The sequence below is a fragment of the Aquarana catesbeiana genome, linkage group LG04 (assembly GCF_042186555.1).
Source record: "Aquarana catesbeiana isolate 2022-GZ linkage group LG04, ASM4218655v1, whole genome shotgun sequence".
NCBI classification, from domain to species: Eukaryota; Metazoa; Chordata; class Amphibia; order Anura; family Ranidae; genus Aquarana; species Aquarana catesbeiana.
In genome coordinates, this window is record NC_133327.1 from 400,201,690 (window position 1) to 400,224,215 (window position 22,526).

The 22,526-nt window shown below is 40.2% G+C and overlaps 1 protein-coding gene across 6 annotated transcripts in view; it reads left to right on the plus strand.

Annotated features, from left to right (window-relative positions):
- Positions 1-22,526, plus strand: part of NCOA7 (nuclear receptor coactivator 7) — a 254,603-nt gene that overhangs the window by 184,434 nt on the left and 47,643 nt on the right. For all 6 annotated transcript variants that reach the window (XM_073627200.1, XM_073627204.1, XM_073627205.1 and 3 more), the window contains one exon: positions 20,546-20,693. In XM_073627200.1, the coding sequence (XP_073483301.1) occupies positions 20,546-20,693 (148 nt within the window). The remainder of the gene's footprint in view (positions 1-20,545; positions 20,694-22,526) is intronic.

The window sequence follows — 22,526 nt, forward strand, 5'->3', positions numbered from 1 at the left end:
TAGGGAGGACTCTGAATAGATAAAGCAATTTGGGTAGAATAGTCATTTTTGATTGCATTAATCTTCCCTATCCAGGATAAAGGAAGTTGCGACCATTGTTTTATTAGATTTGTGATCTGTCTTAATACAGGAGGATAATTGGTTGAGAATAAGTCAGAATGAGATGCTGTTAAATGAATTCCAAGATATGGGATTGATTTTTCTGCCCATGTGAATGGGAGTGCAGCCCTAGCCGGGATCAATTCCATGTTTGTGAGTGAAATATTAAGCACTAGGCATTTCTTAGGATTAATCATAAGGCCGGATAGGGCTGCAAATCCATCAAGAGCTGGTATTAAGTTAGGACCAGAGACCTGTGGTGATGATAGAAAAAGTAATATATCGTCTGCAAATATACATCATTTGTGTGTAATACCTCCTACTTCAATGCCAGTTATAGTTTGGTTTGTTCTGATGTATTGGGCCATGGGTTAGAGTATAAGGGCAAATAATAAGGGAGATAATGGGCGACCCTGTCGGGTACCTCTTTCAATATTAAAGGCATCAGATTTGTATCCAGCGTATTTTATATAGGCTTTGGGTTTATTATATAATGCTTTGATCCATGTTAAAAAGTGGGGTCCAAAACCCCATTTTTGTAATGAATATTGCATATATTGCCAGGATACTGTGTCAAATGCCCTCTTAATATCGAGAGATAGAAAACATAAAGGGATTTTCCGTTTTTTAGCAATATGTGCCAATAACACTGCCCTGCGTATATTATCGCCTGCCTGTCTATTTGGCATGAAGCCTACTTGATCTCTATGTATTAATTTTCCTATAATGCTATTGAGGCGTTTTGCTATTATTTTTGCTAATAATTTAATATCAAGGTTTAACAGAGAGATAGGCCAATAATTCACACAGGAAGTATCATCAGAAAGGGGTTTTGGGATCATACAAACAATTGCCATTAGTGTTTCTTGCCGAAAAGAATGTCCTTCTAGAAGTTTGTTAAAAGTTTCAGTGAGAATGGGAGAGAGTATTTCTGAGAATGTTTTATAGTATAAAGCCGAGTAGCCGTCTGGGCCTGGTCTTTTGTTAAGTTTTAGGTCTTTTATGGCGTTAGCAACTTCATCTATAGTTATAGGCTCATCCAAACTGCTTTTTTGATTCTGAGACAACTCAGGTAAGGTTATTTTTGAGAAGAAGGATTCAGCCTCTGTAGGATTAAATTCATTGTTTGTCTTGTATAAAGTTGCGAGATGTGAGTGAAATTTATGGACTATTTTAACTGGATTACAAGTATAAACATTTTTTGATAATTTCAAACGTATTGGTTTGAAAGATTTGTTAGTTGAATTTAATGCCCGAGCCAAATATGTACCTGGTTTGTTTGTATTCATGTAGAAATTGTGTTTGGAGCGTTTGAGGGATTTATCAACTGACTCAGTGAGAAATAGATCGTATTCCAATCTAGATTTTTCCAGATGAGATTTTGTACTCTGAGATGGATTATCTTGGAATGATATGTAGGCTGCATTAAAATTGAGTTCTAGTTTTTTTGCTAGATTTTTGCGTTCCCGTTTAAATAGTGCCATTTGTCTTTGTATTGTACCACGCAAGACAGGCTTATGAGCTTCCCACAGTGTTATTGGGGAAATGTCTGTTGTATTATTAATTGATATGTATTCCTTTAAAGCTTGTTCAATGGCCATCTGATGTAGTGGGTGTTTGAGCATTATGTCCGGTAAGTACCACGTTGGGTCATGCGCTTTTGGTATGGCTGAGCCTATAGTAGTGTATACTGCATTATGGTCAGACCACAGAATCGGAATTATATCTGATGCAATAATTTCTGGTATCATTCCTATTGTTAGAAAAATATGATCTATTCTGGTGAAGGTTTGATGAGGGTGCGAGAAATAAGTGAATTTCTTTTTCATTGGATTACTTTCTCTCCACGAATCTACCAGATTGTATTTGGAAAGAAGTTGAGAAAAAGGTAATCTAGAGGTTATTTTGGATGGTGTAAAAGGTGATTTATCTAGAAATGGGAGGAGGACCTGGTTCGAATCCCCGCACATTATCACTGTTCCTATTTTGTGTGTATTAATCACTTGTAATATATGTGAGAGGAATGGTGTAGGTTGTTTGTTAGGAGCGTAGTAGGAAATCACCATGATTGCTGTATCCATTATATAACCCATGAGTATCAGGTATCTACCTTCTGGGTCTTTAATTTCTGATGATAAGGTGAATGGTGTGGATCGGTGAAATGCAATTAGAGTACCCCTTTGTTTGGTACAGGCAGAAGCCGTGTAAATTTGTTGATAAAAAGGAGAAATATATTTTGGAGTAGAATCTTTGGTGAAGTGTGTTTCTTGGAGGCATACTATGTGAGCCTTCTTGTTATGGAAAGTACGGAAGGCTTTGGTCCTTTTTTGAGGGACATTTATTCCCTGAACATTCAGGGAAAGTATATTCAGTGGTGCCATGGCAACAGATCAAATAGTTTTGACTTTTTGTTATGCAGAGCTGACTGCGCAGATCAACCTGTGTGGACTGAAGAGATGAAAAGATAGAAAAGAAACCAGTGAATTCTGGAGTAAAGAGTAAACAAAAAACATATGAGATTAGATGATACATTGTATAAATTATTTTTTGCAAGTAATCACAATTTACCCGTGAAAGAGAATAAATATCTCTCTCAGGGGAATAAGTGCCTTCGTCACACTCCCACATAATATGGTTGGGAGAATGAGGAGGGCTAATGGGGGTACACGGATCTTCCGCTTACAGGAGAGAAGTGCTATGTCAAAAGACATCAAAATGATGTTTCATTAATTGGAGTGCAGAATATAGGTTTTGTTGAAATTATTTATTCCAGGGTGGTTGTATATGGTTAGTCTTGCCCTAGGCTAAATAATTCAGTTAGAAAGGTACTGTTAATAACTTTGGTATTGATGAAGATAGTTTGAATTATTTGGGGATTTTAACCCTTTTAGAGTAAACAATTACATATTTTATTCATATGTAACTGTTTAGATATATTAACTCATAAAATTGAGGTTGTATTGCTTCAGATTAGAATAAACAAAAACATAGTTCTAGGAACTAGTTAGGTACTAATATATTTGTTTTAAGAAAAGAAAGAAAAAGCTTCCATTACTTCTGGATTATTGAACATATTTGTCCTAAAAAGTAATAAATCTATTGTTATTACCTGAAAATATATAACTGAACAAGAATTTCCTTATTTCACTTATATATTCTAAGGCTATATGAATCAGAAGTAATAAGAAATATAACTGGAATGTAACATGATCCCTCACAGTGTGTGACTATCAGAATGCAGTCACATTCAGTTATAAATATAGGTTTTTTATAGAGAACCATCTCTTAGTATAATAAATGAAGAGATATCAGGAATTAGGATGTCAGTCCATTGAATCTTCTTGGTCCATGGATGATGTGGCATAACGGCCTCTTTTGTGAGAATGATGATTCCCATTTTGTTCTGAAATTTTCTGAGTGCTGCCTGAAGGTGAAGATGATGCCATTCTTCTGCGTGTGGGGGTGTTGCTGCTTGTGGGTTCTGTCAGATTTAATTTTAAAAGGGTTTGTTGTAGTTCATCTGCTGATCTGCTTCTGTAAATTGTACCTTGGTAGTTAAATCTGACTGAAAAGGGGAAGCCCCATTGATACATAATGTTGTGGCGTTGCAGTTCCATTAGTTGGGGTTTCATGGATCGTCTTTTAGTAATAGTAAGTTGGGATAGGTCAGCAAAAATTTGATAATTGTGTCCTTGAAAATTAAGTTCCTTTTTTTTTCTTGCAGCAATTAGTATTTGTTCTTTCGTTCTGTAATAATTAAATTTTGTGATTATATCACGTGGGGGTCCGTCTTTCTTTTTGGCTGTGAGGGCTCTGTGTACTCTGTCCAGTTCTAAACGTTCAATAGGGATATCTGGCTTTAGTTCTTGTAATAGAGCAGTAATAGTAGATTGCAGGTCTGTCACAGTTTCAGGTATTCCCCTTATGCGCAAGTTTGAACGTCTGGCTCTATTTTCGTAATCTTCGAGCTTAGTTTGAAGTATTAAATTCTCTTCTTTTAATTGTTCCAATTCTGTTATATTTTCTTGGGTTGTAATTTCAATTTCATCAATTTTTATTTCTAAGGCTGCGGTACGGTTTCCCAGCTCTCTTATTTCTTTGGTTAGGCTGTTTGTTATTTGGTCTGAGGTTTGTTTTAAAGCCTTATGAAGCATCTTTTCAAATTGTAATAATATTACTGGGGATGCTGAGGAGGCTTGTGGAGAAGTTTGTGAGAGGATTTGTTCTGTATCTGACTCAAATGGAGAGTCTTGCTGTGACATTTTCTGTCTGTGAGAGCGCCCTGATGCTGTATATTGTGAGGTGACTGGAGCTGCTTTAGTTGCAGTGAGTGCCTGTGAGCTCTTTGTGAGGTGATTTTTATTTCTGCCACGGCTTCCTCCCAGTACCATATTTCCTGCCCAAACTTTCACAGTTTGTTCCCTGGGGCAAAAAGGTTCAAATGGATACCTTTTGAGCCTGCAGGCTCCGCTTTGTCCTTCTCTTCTCTCCTCAGCGGTGTGGAGCTCTAACAATGCATGTCTGCTCCGCTAGGCTCCGCCCCCTGTCCCCCCATTACTTTTATTTTTATTATTATTTCCCTTTTATTCCTGTTCTGGTAACAACCCAAAATGTGGGACTTTCTTTCACATTTAATAATAAGAGTAAACAGGACAAATGGAGAGGGGGGAGAAAGGGTGAATCCCCTTAACGGTGGCACAGACAATGATTAAAACCTGACAGGGGTTGTAGTCCCTCTGCACTATATCCAAAACTACAAAAAAAAAAAAGTTTTGCCTTTTTAGCTACTGTATGCTTTAACCACTTCCCACTCGGCCCATAGCAGATGACGGCCGGGCGGTGGTTCAGTTATCCTGACTGGGCGTCGCGGCGATCGGTGGATCGATGTGTCAGTCTGACACACCGCTACACCGATCTTGGTAAAGAACCTCCGGTGGAGGCTCTTTACCACGTGATCAGCCGTGTCCAATCACGGCTGATCACAATGTCAATAGGAAGAGCCGTTGATCGGCTTTTCCTCACTCGCGTCTGACAGACGCGAGTAGAGGAGAGCTGATCGGCGGCTCTCCTGACAGGGGGGGTCTGTGCTGATTGTTTATCAGCTCAGCCCCCCCTCAGATCAGCACACTGGACCACCAGGGATCGCCACTAGGTCCACCAGGGAGAGGGGCAACATGTGGATGGCCAGGTATGTACCCCATGGCCATCCACATGTGCCCAATGTGCCCAGTCAATGCCCAATCTGTGCTCACAAATGGGCACTGGCACCATTATACAGCACTGATGCCCAGCAATGCCACCCTTAGGGGCATCAGTGCCATCAGTCAGTGTCCATCGGTGCCACCAATCAGTGCCACCAATATGTACCCATCAGTGCCACCCATAAGTACCCATCAATGCCACCTACAAATGCCCATCAGTGCTGCCTATGAGTGCCCATCGGTGCCGCATACCAGTGCTGCCTATCAGTGCTCATCATCAGTGCCACCTCATTGGTGCCACCTCATCGGTGCCCATCAGTGCAGCCATATCAGTGCCCATCATTGAAGAAGAAAACGTACTTATTTCCAAAAATTTTTGACAGAAACAAAGAAAAACCTTGTTTTTTTTTCAAAATTTTCGGTCTTTTTTTATTTGTTGCGCAAAAAATAAAAACCGCAGAGGTGATCAAATACCCCCAAAAGAAAGCTATATTTGTGGGAACAAAATTATAAAAAAAATTGTTTGGGTACAGTGTTGTATGACCGCGCAATTGTCATTCAAATTGCGACAGCGCTGAAAGCTGAAAATTGGTCTGGGCGGGAAGGTGTCTAAGTGCCTGATATTGAAGTGGTTAAAACTTGCTGTTGCCCATTCATGAGAATTTATAAACCGTGTCTATGACACTCTGATACTTTAGCATTCTGTCGTGCTTCCGCCTGTCTGCGCGGGGATCTGTTGGAAACAGGTACATGAATTTGAGTCCAGTACGGACATTCCATCCTTGGCTCAGCTGTGCTTACTCCCGCCTCTGCAGCTGTCACACAGACAGCGCAGCAGCCGAGGTTTTTTAAAGCTGGGTAAATGGAGCCTGATGGGGATTCAGAGACATTCGTTTTCCCATCAGGTCCATTCTCTCCTTGCGATTGACAGCAGGCAGTGTGTAGATCCCTTGCCAATAGACAGCCTGGTATTGGCTTTAGAATATGCCCACTGCCTGCTGTCAATTACAAAGGGAGGGCTAGCCTGATGGGAAAACTGCTGTATCAGTTTTCCCGTCAGGCTCCAACCACTGTCCACATCACTACGAGGCTTTAATCTCTGAAGCTGACCGTGTCTTTAACAACCAGTGACCCGTTGGGAGGGTAGGGGGTAGTGGCAGCAAACATGAGTTGGTCTTAATTTCCTTTAGTTTAGTTCTCTTCAGGCATATATTTTTGCATTTGGTGCAGTAATAACATTGCTTTATAAAATCACCAAAAGTTTTTTTCTGAATCTGGCACAGGACCTTTTAAAAGGGCCACAGCACCAGAAAAGTGGTGCTTATGTTTCATTAACCACTTCAGCCTCAGAAGAATTTACCCCCATCCTGACCAGAGCACTTTTTGCGATTCGGCACTGCGTTTCTTTAACTGACATTTGCGCGGTCGGGCGACGTTGCACCCAAACAAAATTGACGTCCTTTTTTTCCCACAAATAGAGCTTTCTTTTGGTGGTATTTGATCAGCTCTGCGGTTTAAATTTTTTGCTCTATAAACAAAAAAAAGAGGGAAAATTTTGAAAAAAAAAACCACTATTTTGTACTTTTTGCTGGAGAAAATTGAGTACTGTCCGTGATACTTTTTTTATTTGCACTAACATACAATTTTTCAGGACAAGCTTTCGGGGTATGTCCCCTTCTTCAAGGTCCAAGCAGTACTCTTGAAGAAGGGGACATACCCCGAAAGCTTGTCCTGAAAAATTGTATGTTAGTGCAAATAAAAAAAGTATCACGGACAGTACTCAATTTTCTCTGTCACAATTGCACTAATACGGCTACAATCAAATCAAGTACTTTTTGCTGTAATAAATATCCCCATTTTAAAAAAAATTTTTTTAAAAAAGCAAATTTTTCCTCAGTTTAGGCCGATATGTGTTCTTCTACATATTTTTGGTAAAAATAATTTCAATAAGCGTATATTGATTGGTTTAAAATAAATAAAAAAAGATTTATAGCATTTTTATTATTTTTTTTACTAGTAATGGCAGCGGTCTGCGATTTTTTTTATTGTAACTGCGACATTATGGAGGACACATCAGACAATTTTGACACATTTTTGGGACCATTGGCATTAATACAGCGATCAGTACTATAAAAATGCATTGATTACTGTAAAAAAGTCACTGGCAGTGAAGGGGCTAACACTAGGGGGCAGTGAAGGGGTTAACTGTATTCCCTGGGAGGTGATTCTAACTGAAGAGGGAGTGGACTGACTAGAGGAAGTGATAGATCGTGATTCCTAGCTAATAGGAACACACGATCTGTCATTCCTCTCAGAACAAAACACGGATTTGTGTATTTACACACACACTTCCATGTTTTGTCCCTCGTGCTCGCGATCGCTCGTGGCCGGCGGCCATGACGACCGTCGGCCTTGAGCATCGGCACCCCCCGCTGTGCAGCGGGCAGGTGCGCCTGCTATATCGATCCCACAAGCCGACGTATAGCTACGACGGTTCGTGGGATCGTGCCGACCTGCCGCAGTATAATGACGGCGGCTGGTCGGCAAGTGGTTAAAGGGTAGGTTCACCTCTTAAAAAAGAAAAAAAAAAATAACACAATAAAAAATCAAAAAATAAATGCACATCCTTTTTCAAGTAAAAAAATGTGCATTTATTTATTTTTTTATTGGGAGTCTGTAACCCATTGCACCCACGTTTTAGCAGGTCATGGGTGCAATGCAGGTCTCCTGCAGACTGTCAGTGTAAGTGGTCTGCTTATACCTCGAACTCTTACAGGATACATGAATGAACTACCTAGAGAGTTCAACTGCACCCTGGTATATTATTGAGAAGTACAAGCTGAAATGCAAGTCCCGACATCCTTTGCGGTTGTTGGCTTGTAGCTCTCCATGAACTACCATGCCCCTATTGAGCACCGTGGTAGTTCATTGAGTCTTTCTGTGGGTGTGAAACTGGGGCAGACAGCTCACATTGACAGTTTGCAGGAAACCTGCATGGCATCAGCGATCTGGTGATTGCTGGTGCAATGCTTTCCCAGCTCATAAAAAAAAAAAAAAAAAAAATTAGTGAATGCACATTTTTTTTTTACCTGCAAAAAAAGTGCAAAGTGAGAGATATATATTTTTAAGTTCACTTATTCTTAAATTCTCAATTGCAGTTTCACTTATTAATGCCCATATGTGCAAAGCCAAAGGCCACATTTGTTGGGGAAATGTGTAGCACCTGTAATTACTCACCTGTGGGTTAGATGACCTCCCTGCACAGCACAATGATTTACCACAGGAGCACAACCTCAGCCCACAGAAAGCTGACATTTAATTTTCCTTTTAGTTAGGCGTAGGCCGATTCAGCGGCGACTGCAATTGACCTATATTTATACTTATCTGTTTTGCGGTTTTGTAGTTCATAGACATTTTGGAGAGAGACAACAGCAGCTTTTATTCCTGGCTAAAAGCTGTAATCATTAACTACCTTGTGTGCAGACCTATCCCTGTATAAGAGGCTGCCATGGCTTCATTTTATTGGATTTCTCTGTGCCATCATTTTTCATGCTCCTTTAGTATGGGTGTATCCTACAGTGTACGAGTGAGTACTGTGCACAGGCGCTACCAAATGGTTTTACGTTGTCTCTTGTATGTCTGCAAAATATTCCTGTCCTCAAAGAAATAATGATTTGACTATAGTAAAGCAAGCTCGGTGCATTCCTGTACATTGCACATCATGATTTGATCTCACTAAATAGGATTCATTCCCTCACATAGAACAGGAAAGTATTTTTCTCTTCAATCATCTCTTCTGATCCTCTCTTTTGTTTGCGCTGCGGATGATCGGGTGTTTAATGTGAACATAGCTTTGTCTAGCTACATGAAAAATGTACTTCTTTATTAGTTCACCCCAAAAAAGAGGTGCCGGGTCTGGATGGCTACCATAGATGCTTGCACTTTTTTTAAATCACTATTGAACGTTACGAAAACACTAGCTGGGCATGGGTGATTTATTCACCTGTACCCAGCTACTTTTTGAGGAATGGGGTCATCATGAACATACAGCACAGTTCAAGGCTGCAGTGAACATCATTAATAACAGGGATGCACGTCACTGCATTTATTGCGCTGCAGATGAATGGGTTGACTGCATACTTTAAAGGACAGTGGATGATGAGCTGTGTCTACATCATACTGTTGTGCTTCATTTACACTGGCAAATCTACATTATATGCACTTACAGAACATTTGTAGACATGTATAAATTCATGTTATGATTTTTCAGTAAGTCCATTCGCCTTGAGCATTTGGCTATGCTGTAGAGTAAATTGAATTATATGGGGGGAGATTTACTCAAACTGGTGCAGTTGTGCATAATAAGCAGTCAGCTTCTAACATCACTTTTTGGCTGGGTTCACACCCCCGCTGCATGCAGCTCCCAGCAGCGGCCCTGTGCGTCCTGGTTCACCGTTTCAGGTCTGATTTCAGCCCAAATTTTTGGCTGAATTCAGACCTAAAATGGACCAAAAGACGCACAGGGCTGCTGTGCAAATTCGCACCGGAGCCGCAGTGGAAATATGTGAACCTTCAAAATCACCCGCTATTGCGAATTGGATGCGGGAAAGTCGCATCCAATTCACAATGCTGTGAACTCGGCCTAAATTAAGCTTTGTCAATGAGGCCGGGTTCACGCTGGTACGACACGACAGTCATATATGACTGTGGATCCAACTTTGCCCTGCAACTTTATGTCCGACTTCAATCAACGGGATCCAACTTTGATCCTGATGATACCAGGCTCTTTGAGTCTGGTATGAATTTTGAGGTGGAACCCTTTGTAAAAATAAAAAAAACTATGTAGGGTTCCCCCCCCCCGAGATAATACCCTTCGGTCTGGTGTGGATTTTAAGGGGAATCCCCACACCAAAAAAAAAAAAATGGTGTGGGGTACCCCCAAAAATCCATACCAGTCCCTTATCTGAGCATGAAACCCAGCAGGTCAGGAAGGCGGGGGGAGGGGATGAGCGAGCGACACCCCCCCTCCTGGACCGTATCAGGCCACATGGAGAAAAGGGCCTCTTCCCGATAACCCTGGGTGGTGGTTGCAGGGGGCTTATCAAAATCTGAAAGCTCCCTTTAACAAGGGGGCCCCCCACCCTATGTGAATGTGTATGCCTACACATTCACCCAAAAAAGTGTCAACGAAATAAAACCAGCATTCAGGTTTTTGATAAAGTCCTTTTTTTTTTTTTTTTTTTAAAGCAGCTCCAGTTCTCTTCTCCCTCTGATTTCTTTTCCCTCCAGTGATGTCTTCATCCTTCGGTTCTTCTTGCTGCACTGATGTCTTCTTCCTCTGGTTCTTCTCGCAGTGTTGATGTCTTCTTCTTCTGCCAGTTCTTTCTCCGTTCCTTCGGTTGTTCTTTTCTCCGCTGTCTTCTTCCTCTGCCGGTTCTTCCTCCGATCTTCTCCCGACGCTAGCTCCCACTGTAAATGTTACCTGCGGCGCGTGCCATTACATATATAGCCATGGGGCATGACCATTTGGAGATGTCATCTGGAGACCCTGCCCCCTTATGACGTCACATCTGTAAAGGATGTTTTAAGATCTCTTTCCCACAAGCTGTTAGAAAACATCCCTTCAACAGATATATGAGAAGATGGTGTAGTATACAGGGCAGACATTGCTGGGTGGATATTAACGTATAAACCAAGTTTGTTCAAAACCTGAGATAAATCGCCCTAGTGAATCCTGTCGCAGGCCTTCTCTGCAACTAACGTGAGAAGCAGAGAAGGTTCCCCTGATGACTCAGCCCTTTATATCCGGTTCAGAAAGCACCTTGTAGCATCCAGGGCTTGTCTGCCTGGAATGAATCCCGCTCGATCTAGTTTAATTAATAAATGCAGTAGGCTGACCAAATTAATGCAGTAGGTTGGCCAATCTATTTGCTATCCATTTTGCATAGATCTTTAGATCGACATTTAGTAGGGATTTTGGTCTATAAAATTTTGAGGAGCCACTGGTACTTTCCCTGGTTTAGAAGAAGAGGATTACCGTCATAAATTTGAAACGCGTTGGTCACCCTCTGACGTATTTGCATATCAAAGTCCAGTGGTCGTTTGTATGTCATGTGAAATTGCACTTATATCTGTATATGCATCCATGTGATTATATCATTATGTTCTACCCATTTTGTTTTTAACTTTTCAAAAAAAAAATGAATACTTTTTCAAATACTGTTTGATTACTAAGGAGTCACTGCCCCCACAAAGTCCCATTAGAGGAATTCTTTTGTAGTTGGTTTCGCTGGTTCAGAAAGCGTAGCGTAGATCACCGTAGCTTGGAGCATTTTCCTAGGAAATGAAGCAGAGGTCACAGCAGTCTATCATACACTCTCTCTAGGTAAGGAATCAAATGAGCTGAAAAGTGCTTGTAGTATTCCAAATAATGCCAGTCCTGGCCCAGAGATTTATTATGTGGCAAAGAGGATTTCACCTTGCCAATTTCAGTCACCTAAAACGAAGCATTCAATAGGATCAAGTCGTCTTTGTGAATTGTAGGCAGGAAATTGAATCTAAAAAGTCTACAATCATCTCCAGAGTAGGCTGGGAAGTAGTGGTATCATCATGGAGGTTATATAGTTTGCTGTAATCTAGGCTAAAGACCTAAGCTATATCTTAAGGATTATAAGTTCTTTCCCCCGTGGGCAGATGTATTAGAATTGGGATTTTTTGTTTTTAAATGTTTTTTCCTTTAATCTGAGACTAAAAGTTCACCCACTTTATTGCCACAATAGTACTGTCTGGCTTTTAATTTTCTTAACCTCCTATTGTGTTCAAACATTGGCAGAGAGTGAAGTACATGCCTCGCTTGGGCCAATTTAGAACTAAGGAGATGGGAAGGATATTTTTTATTTTTTTTCTTCCAATGACTTAATGGTAAACAATTGAATGTCGAGTTTCTGCAACCATTTTTTCCTTTCATTTGCATTCAGTTTAATAAGAAGACCCCTGACATAAGCCTTGTGTGAATTCCAAAGTATTAAGGGGTCACTAACCGAGTCCTTATTGGGAGCAAAAAATTCTATATATGAGGATATCTTGGTTTTGTTTTCAGGTGTGTACATTAGAAAAACATCATTTCGCCACCTGTTTGCCCTGGTCTCAGTGTGACCCCCCCCCTCCTACTTGGATTGAGATGGGAGCATGGTCCAACCAGGTGATCATTTAAATCTCTGATTAGAGATGTTTTGCAAAAGAAATTTGTTGACTAAAAAAAAAAGTGAATTCTAGAATAAATACGGTGTACATGTGGGAAAAATGTAAGGTCCTTTTCTTTTGGAATGTTGACCTTTCCATACATCATAAAGCTGTGCCTTGGGAAGAAACAAAGTCACGGTTGACCTAGAAGATTTGCTGTGGGAAGGATCTGATGTATCAAGGAATTCATCCGTCACAGTTTTAAAGTCTCCACAGAGATTAACATGTCTTGGGCAAATCTTTTTTTTTTCCAAAGCTTATTAAAGAAAAATAGAGGTTTGGAATTGGGAAGATGCATGTTGATCAGTGTTTACTCCTTTGTTATTGATTTCGCACATCAGGGCAATATAGAGGCCCAAGTTGTCAGTCATTATAGAAAGGAGCTTAAATTACATTTTTTCATTGGGCCGTTAGATTGGTAGATGTATAGGAATTCCCCTTTGCAAAATTTAGGAGCATTCTTAATGCAAAAGTGCAAGCATAGAACATCAGCTTTAAAGTTACGCGCTTTCCTCCAATCCATGCTTCTCTTGGCCGGACTGTTCAGATCGTTGATGCTGAATGATAAAATATCAAATTGCACCTTGTTATGAGATAAATATGTGCCCCAGTCTAATGATGGAGCACTAAGAGACAGATGTAAAATCCAGAATTGCCTTATAGAGTTGGGTCCATATATTGGACACAGGCACAATTTTAGATTTTTTTTCAGGCATTTACAGAAGCATATTCAAGCTATAGTTATAAAATGGATATGGGCTGAAAGTGCACAATCTCAGGTTTAATTTGAGAGTATGTACATCAAAATCGGAAGAAGGGTTTAGGAATTACAGCTCATAAGACTGGGGATGCCCTTTTCAAGGGGCCAAAAGTAATTGGACAATTGATTTAAAAGCTGTTTCATGACCAGGTGTGGGCTACTCCTTTGTTATTTCTTCATTAATCAGGTAAAAGGTCTGGAGTTGATTCTATGTGTGGTATTTACAATTGGAATCTATTGCTGTGAACCTACATCATGCGTTCAAAGGAGCTGTCCATGCAAGTGAAACCGGCCATTGTAAGGCTTCAAAAACAAAACAAATCCATCAGAGAGATAGCAGCAACATTCGTTTGGTACGTTCTGAGGAAAGAAGAATGTACTGGTGAGCTCAGCAACATAAAAAAGCCTCGACGTCCATGGAAGACAACAGTGGTGGATGATCACGCGATCCTCTCTATGGTAAAGAAAAACCCATTCACAACATCCAGACAAGTGAAGGACACACTCCAGGAGGTAGGCGTATCATTGTCAAAGTCTACAATCAAGAGAAGACTTCACAAGAGCAAATACAGAGGGTTCACCACAAGGTGCAAACCATTCCTAAGCCCGAAGAATAGAAAAGCTAGATTAGACTTTGCCAAAAAAAATCTATGAAAGCCAAACCAGTATTGGAAAAGCATTCTTTGGACAGATGAATTTAAGATTAATCTGTACCAGAATGACAGGAAGAAAAAAAGTGTGGAGAAGGCTTGGAACAGCTTATGATCCAAAGCACACAACGTCATCTGTAAAACTTGGTGGAGGCAGTGTGATGGCATGGGCATGCATGGCTTCCAGTGGCACTGGATCATTGGTGTTTATTGATGATGTGACAGAAGCAGCTGGATGAATTCTGCAATGTTTAAAGATCTACTGTCAGCCCAGATTCAGCTAAATGCAGTAAAGTTGATTGGACGGCACTTCACAGTACAGATGGACAATGATCCAAAACATACTGCAAAAGCAACCCAGGAGCTTTTGAAGGAAAAGTGGAATATTCTACAATGGCCGAGTCAATCAGCTGATCTCAACCCAATTGAGCATGCACTTCACTTGCTGAAGGCAAAACTAAAGGCAGAAAAACCCACAAAGAAAGAACTGAAGACTGTTGCAGTTCGAGCCTGACAAAGCATCAGAAAGGAGGAAACCCGGTCTTTGGTAATGTCCATGGGTTCCAGACTTCAGGCGGTAAATGCTAGTAAAAGATTCTCAACAAAATATTAAAAATGAACATTTATTTATGACTTTATATTCATTTGTTCAATTACATTTGAGCATATTGTACCTGTGATGTATGTGTGTGTGTATAAATGTATGTGTGTGTGTGTATGTATGTATGTGTGTATATATATATATATATATATATATATATATATATATATATATATATATATATATATATATATATATATATTATATTATATTATATTATATATTTTTTTTTTTTCTCAGAAAAAAACACAAGACAATAATCCGTGTACACAGCGCTACATAAATCAACACTAACAAACTTTGTGCTGACATAAACCGTATTGAAATATCCCCTAATTAATTGCAACAATTAAATGACTTGACCATCAAAGTTCACTTTCTATGTGCAATGTATTGTATTGGATTCAGTCCACAATGCAAATTGAGCCGTGGTTATATTCCTGAGAGCAAAAAAGTAACATTTGAAATATTTTCTGTTCCTTCCACCCGTACAATCCTTAAAATCTGAAATAAATCACCCTATAAAATCAATTCTTGCCAGACAATGCTGGGTAACAGGCATGTAAAGGTGGTTAGTTTGTGATTTCAGATCTCTCCTCAGGATAATCGACACAGGGACAGCTGCTAACAGGCGGTTCGGTCTTCGGCTAGATGAAAAGACATAAAATGGACATAAGAGTATCTGTTATCCGGTGGTCCAGGGGGCTCCTAGTGTCCGGAGAAGTACACAGCATAGCAAGAGAGCCAGGGTAGCACATCCAAAGACAGGCAGAAGACCCAGTCAGAATCTGAGATACACTGCCTAAACAATACAATACAATACAATACAATACATTACATTGCACATAGAAAGTGAACTTTGAAACATTTTTTTGATGGCTAAGTCATTTCATTGTTGCAATTAATTATGGTATATTTCAATACGGTTTATGTCAGCACATCGGTTGATAGTGTTGATTTATGTAGCGCTGCCTACACGGATTATTGTCTTGTGTTTTTTTTTTTTATGATTTTTAGTTTTCTTACCTTGAGTAATTTTTATATGGCAGGAGCTCTCTGTGTCCTTAAATTGACTATTTTAATACGTATTTTATTTTGCAATATAACATTGATTTCACTAACTCCATAAGCGCTTAAAATTTGTAGAAGGAGGTTCCAGGGTATCCATCAGAAATCCAAATTTGTAGATATTTTACTGAGCTTGTTCACGTTAACCCTCCTCATCACTATGAGGAGGAGAGGTTTTTTGGGAGTGATAGGGAGAATTAGTGGTATCTCCAGGATACACCATTCTTTCGGTAAGCAGAGGCCTTCCTTAACTGACATGATGGCGAATAATTTTGTTGCCCTGAGTAACTAGCAACTTGGGAAAACCCCACTTGTACGGGATGTGGTGGTTGAGAAGTGATTTGGTGTGGTGATTTGGTGATTGTTGCCAGATTCTTCCTCTTTTGTACGGTCTAGGCAGACAGGTCAGAATAAAGTGAAAGTCCCAGAGGGCAAAGAGGAATCCTATCTGAGTTTCTTGTGAGCACCATCAACCTTTCCTTCATGTGATAGAAATGTATGCAAACAATAGTATGTCCTGGGAGTTATTGCGGAAGGTGAGAGGGCTTAGGAATTCTATGTATACAGTCAATAAGTTTATTCCTTTGACGGTTTTGTCAGGAAGGGCCTCACAGAACGTTTTAAGAAGGAATTCCTTTAATTCAGAGAGTTTAGGACTCCGGAATGCCCCTTATTTTTATATTGTTTCATCGTGAGCGGTCTGCTAGTTTAGTTTTAATCTAGGTCATGTCATCCTCCCTGTCATTATGTGCGTCCACTAGCTCATTAAACATGGCTGCACACGCTCCCATCTTGTTCTCAATATGAGTAACACTGTCACCCACTTCCTGAATGTCAATCTTAAACTGGTGCACTAAAGATATGTCTGCATGTATGGAACTCCTCAGAAACGCCAACATGTCTTTAACCACTTCAATACAGGGCACGTTTATCCCCTTCCTGCCCACCAGACTAATTTTCAGTTTTCAGCGCTTTCACACTTTGCATGATATTTGCATGCTACACTGTACCCAAATAAAATTTTTATCATTTTTTTTTTTTTTCGCACAACTAGAGCTTTCTTTTTGTGGTATTTAATCACCACTGTTTTTTTTGCAATATAAGTGAAAAAAGTGTCATTTTTTTGGGAGGGGGGGAAACACTTATTAATTTCTATTTTATAAAATTTTGCACATGAGTAATTTTTCTATAAGCTATGCTACATACTGTATAATTGAAAATGTATCTTTTTTTTTTTTTTTTTACACAAAATTGTCATATTAAGTTATTTCACACGCAGCATACACCCCCAAAACACATTTTTCTACTCCTCCTAAGTTTGGCGATACCACATGTGTGAGTGTTTTTCACAGCCTGTCCTCATACAGAGGCCCAACATCCAAGTAACACCTCCAGGCATTCTAGGGACATAAATTACACATCTAATTTCCTGGCTACCTATCACATTTTTGAAGGCCCTGGGAGCATCAGGACAGTGAAATTACCCATTTTGCAAAGCAAATGCCCCAATATATATTCTATGAGGCATAATGAGTCATGTCATTTTTTTTTTTTCCACAAATTTTGTGAAAATACAGAAAGAAAATGAAAATTATTATTTTTTTTTTTTTTTTACACAAAATTGTCAATTTATAAGATATTTCTAACACATAGCATGTACATGCCAAAAATTACACCCCAAATTACATTCTGCTACTCCTCCTGATTATGGCGATACCACATGTGTGAGACTTTTACACAGCCTGGCCACATACAGAGGCCCAACATCCAAGTAGCACCTCCTGGTGTTCTAGGAGCATAAATTACACATTGAAAAATGCTATCAGTTAGCCAGTTAGGCATATACATGACCCTGTTGACCTTGTGAACAATGTAAAATATTTACAGTCAAAACCAGTCCGATGGACTCATCGCCACGCTGCACGTCCCTGGGGCCACGCACGAGTGGAATTGACCTGGTAGGACTTCATATGACATCTACCTGGAGGGATGAGAGGTGGCCATGGTGTCATTCTGCCATAGGCCGGGTGGGGAATGGGAGCCAACAGGTACTGATGGCCTCCACAACCCACAGGCACTGATGGGCTGCACAACAGGTACTCTTTTTATTTCTGGGGCAATTAGGGTACAGTACAGTAAAGGGTTAAGTGGTAACGCACTGTTCCCATGTGAGGATGAGAAACCGGTAACAGCGAGTTACTGCTATTTGTTTAAGTTTGTGACTGGCTGTGATTGGATACAGCCGATCACGTGGTAAAGAGACCATTTTATTGGCTCTTAACCCTGATCGGTGATGCTCTATGTCCGAGGGACACTGCTCATCACCGATGGGCACACGCGAGCGGCATGACCGGGAGGACGTCATATGATGTCCATTCAGAGGGACGAGGGGCCAGCCCCGGCGTCATTCTGCCATAGGCCGGGCGGGAACCGGTTAAGGGTGGTAGCAAGCACCTGTGAATTGTTAGTGGGAAATTCTGATATGGAATCTTGCAGCTCTCTAGTGTCATTCAGGGATAGATTAGCATCAGTGACCTCTGCTCCATTGGCTGCATGCTGTGACATATTTTGCTTGGTCTTAGCAGGGTTGAGTATATGGAAGAGGCTCTTGAAGAGGTTCCCAAGTGGTGATTGTAGCTGGACCGGATCACTGTTCCATTCTACTGTGATCCCCTGGCTCTAGTTGTGGCACTGTGTGAAAAGCTTGGGGAGCCGCGGCCGGCACCATCTTGGCCATCTGGTCTGCTCGGAGTGGAGAGGAAATCCACAATCCTCCTGGGTCTCCCACTGTCTTTCCGCTTGCGGGACATGTCGGGATAGAGTCAGGGGGTATAGCGCTTCTGAGGCTGATAGAATACGGTGCCTAATGATATAGGTCACTCCAGCCATCTCAGCATGTGCCGAACTTCTGCTTTATGTGGCCATCTTGCCTGCGTGCCGGCTCTGCCCCCATGTCGGTATTTATAATGGATTGTGTCAGCAGCTGTAATGCTTGTTTGGTCAGCGATTGCATTAATTATCCAAAATTATATTTATGTACAAAGGTTTGCAAGTGTAATGTACAGATACATGTCCATGATGTATGCCAACATATAACTAAAGAAAAAAATTTGCTACTAGTTTTTGCTTTTTTTTCTTTTGTTTTGTCTTTTGTTTTTTTTTTTCTTGTTTTGTTTATGTAAATTGTTGTATTTGAACAAAACACATTAGAACTATTAATTTGTTAGTTCCAACCATCGGAAATGTTTGAAAGATCTGTCAGGTGCAGAAGGCACTAATCGTGAGATTAACTCACGTGGATTTGTGAGGCCTCAGTAGAAAGTATATTTCACTTTAAATGCTTGCTGTGCATATTCAGATAAGGCTATGATAATACGCTGCAGATTTTGAGTTTGATGAAGCCCAACTCCAGACACAACTTTTTATTTTGTTTTGTGTCCATACTCAGAAAATTTCCTCTCACTTGCAGTCTGTATACCCATTAGGGAGCTATTCCTTTATTTCCAGCCATGACAGGAAGTGATGGGAAATCTCTCCAAAGGGGCATGTCCTAAAATATTCCATAAAATTTGGCTGGAATTGTCCATGGCCTCTTATTCAGATGTGCCCTCCCTAAATGTTATTTCCTAGAGTTCCTCTCTGTGCTTCTTTATTCAAAACATTGGTTTGGAGGGGAAGGGGAGCACGTGTGTATGGTTGTGTACAGATTTGTCCCTTTTTCTTTCTTCTTTCTCTTTTGCATGTAACTTTTCATTTTACTTGATCAACACTTAAATGTATAATTTTGGGTACTTTGTGCCTCTGCCATTGCTTTATATTCCCCTTTTTGTGTGTTGTCCTGAGCTCCCAAGTTCTACTGTCCTTTTTGTACTTTGTATCTGTATGCAAAATAACTAAACAGACACCTTAAGCCTCGGTTCACACTGGGACGACTTGTCAGGCGACCTAGGTCGCCTGACAAGTAGCGTCCCGTTCAGTACAATGGAACCATTCTAATCAGAGCGACGCAAGTCGCTCCGACTTAGAAAAAGGTTCCTGTACGACTTTGGGGGCGACTTGGGGCGACTTGCATAGACTTCTATACAGAAGTCGTTTTGCAAGTCGCCCCGGCAGTCGTGCGAGGCGACTTGCAAGTCGTGCCGCCTCTGGTGTGAACCGAGGTTAAGACCTCATGCACACTGGACTTTTTATTTGTTTTTTTTTTTTTTTTGTTTGTTTTTTTTTAAAAAGCCAGTAACGTTCGCTGTAGAAAGCTGTAGAGTGAGTTTCTGTGTTTTTGTAGTAGTGTTTTTCAGCGTTTTTTTTAGCTGTAGCATATTTGAGCTTTTTTTAAGTAAAACTATACTCTCATGAAAGCTTATGGATCAAAAATGCTGATAAACGCAGAATAGCCAGGTTTTTCAGCGTTTTTGGGCGTTTTAAGCTTTTTTTTTCAGCTTTTTTCAGAGTTAGAGCATTTTTCCAGCTGAAAAACTACTCTTAAAACCACTAGTTTTGTTTTTTTTCCAGCTAGAAAACACCCCTCCCAAAAACGCTGATAACAGCCAATGTGTGCATGGATAAATAGGGTAACATGCCTGGGAGTTTATTGGCTGCAGAAAAAAATCTGAAGCCAAACATAGCAGCTGTAAAAATGTCCAATGTGCATGAGGCCCAAAAAGGAAAAATAAATCTCTCCAAGGGGGCCATAAACCTTTTTAGCAGAATGAGGAAGGGTTGAAATGTTTCTTTGATCTTGGTTATTGCGATCTGTGCCTGCCCTGGTGGGGTGAAAAATTCAAATTGTAAATCTTCAAAAGATTTCCCCTCACTTCCTGCAGTATTTAATGTTTACAAGAAAAACAATCGCTTGGTTGTTTGTTTTTAAATTGTCTCTCATTTATTTTATTTTGTAATACTTATAGAGTACGCTTCTCTTCCACAGGGTGGATGACCTGTACGTGTTTTTTCTCCAATGTTCTCCAGAGGTGTATGGGAAAGATGCAAAAGACCAAGGCTTTGTGGTGGTAGACAAAGAGGAACTGGATATGATTGACAACTTTTTTAGTGATCCCTCTACCAAAAGCTGGGAGGTGAGTTCATCTTAAAAAATAAGAATAGGTTCTCCAGGGTATACTTGGATATGATGCAAATTCAAAGAGGTGCTTTGAACAGCTTTTTTTATTATAGCTAATAAATATAACCGCAGACATGTTGTGGTATCTGCTCTTAGGAAGGTGTTTTATTCTTTGAGATTTGTCTATTTTGAGTGTATTCTTTGCACTAAACCTGCATCATAAAAAACTATCAAATGCTGTATTACATGCTGTTCTTACTCGGTCAGATTCATTTTCTGTATTCTACAAAAAACCTGGTTGATCCTGTTGTACTCTATCTCCCCCTTCTGTCCATGTCCCCAATTCAGCTAGGGATTTTGCAGAACAGTGTTGGCAGCTTTGCACATGCTCAGTTTTCAGTGAGTTTCTATGCTGAGCATTTCCTCCCCATCACATCTGAGCAGCCCATGTGACTATAGAGTCACACATGTGAGTGTATACACATTGGTAAATGACAGCCCACTCCCTCCTCCTCTCCATGCCCACTTACCAGCTAAACACAATGAGGGTGGGATATTACATCTTGATTGATGGAGGCTTCACTTCCCTCTTATTCTAAGACCCAGACTGGAGGGGCGTGACAGTTTGTGTTTGGCAGTAATCAGCCCACATCATGATGTTGCAAAAAAATAAAAAAAAATTCATTTCAAATCTATATTTGTATGGCAATTTAACACAGATAATTGATATTTATTTTTACTCTGTATTTCAAAGGCTGTTTTTTTGTTTTTGGTTTTGTTTTGAACACGTGACCAGTAGCAGGGGACTAGAAGCTCCTCCTGCTTATGTTTCCCTGCGGACAGGCTGGGAAAGAGCTGAGTCATATGACAGCTGTATATGATCAGGAAAAAGGTAAAGATGTTCTATCTAATTAAAATTAATTACAGTCCCATCATCCACATACAGAAAGAGAAGGGACAATGTAAATTAAACAGTGTGTTTAGTATCACTTTAAGTCACTTTCATGGACTGGAAAGAAGGCAAAGTACACATTGCAGTTTAGGATGTAGACCTATTCACTGCATTAGGAGAAGCTAGTGCACAACGCTAGCCATCAAGAAACAGGGAGGTAGGGGTGTCAAAAGTATAAGCTTTCCTACACTGGAGTGGGCAGGATAGGCACAAGTGAAACCTGAACTTTCTACGCCTACTTTTTCTGCTACTTGATGTCCTCTAATGGCCAGCATCATTTAACTTTCTTCCTTTGAGCCCAGATCATCATACACCCACCCCAGCCTATGAGTGGACAGAGAAATCAGAAGCAGAACAATGAACTCATCTCTTTATCTCTTTCTTTTAATATCAGCATGTTTCTTGCCAGAACATGACGTAATTGTTTCCTTGTACAGCATGCAAAATATAAACAGGGAAACTGCACAATCCAAGTGTAGCACAAAAAAACCAAACCATTACTTCCTGGTGAACTTGGGTCCACTGGGTGGGCGGAGATGATGTAACAGGAAGTGGTGGGAAGTTGTGACGTCCTCTCCACCCACCCAGTGGACCCACGCCAACCATGAAGTGCTGTGAGCCACCAGCTCAACCTGGAACAGCCCTACAGGAATCTACAGTCAGCGTGATCGTACAGGAACCAGACAGTGGTGCTTGTAGCTAGATGAGCACTCTTCTTGCTGTTTCTTGTGTGTTGCTTAATTGTGGATGGAGTATATATAAGTGTGTGTGTGTATATATGTGTGTATATATATATATATATATATATATATATATATATATATATATATATATATATATATATATACACACAATGAATAAAAGCCACGTGTAATTAAAAAATCCTTAAAGTCCAAT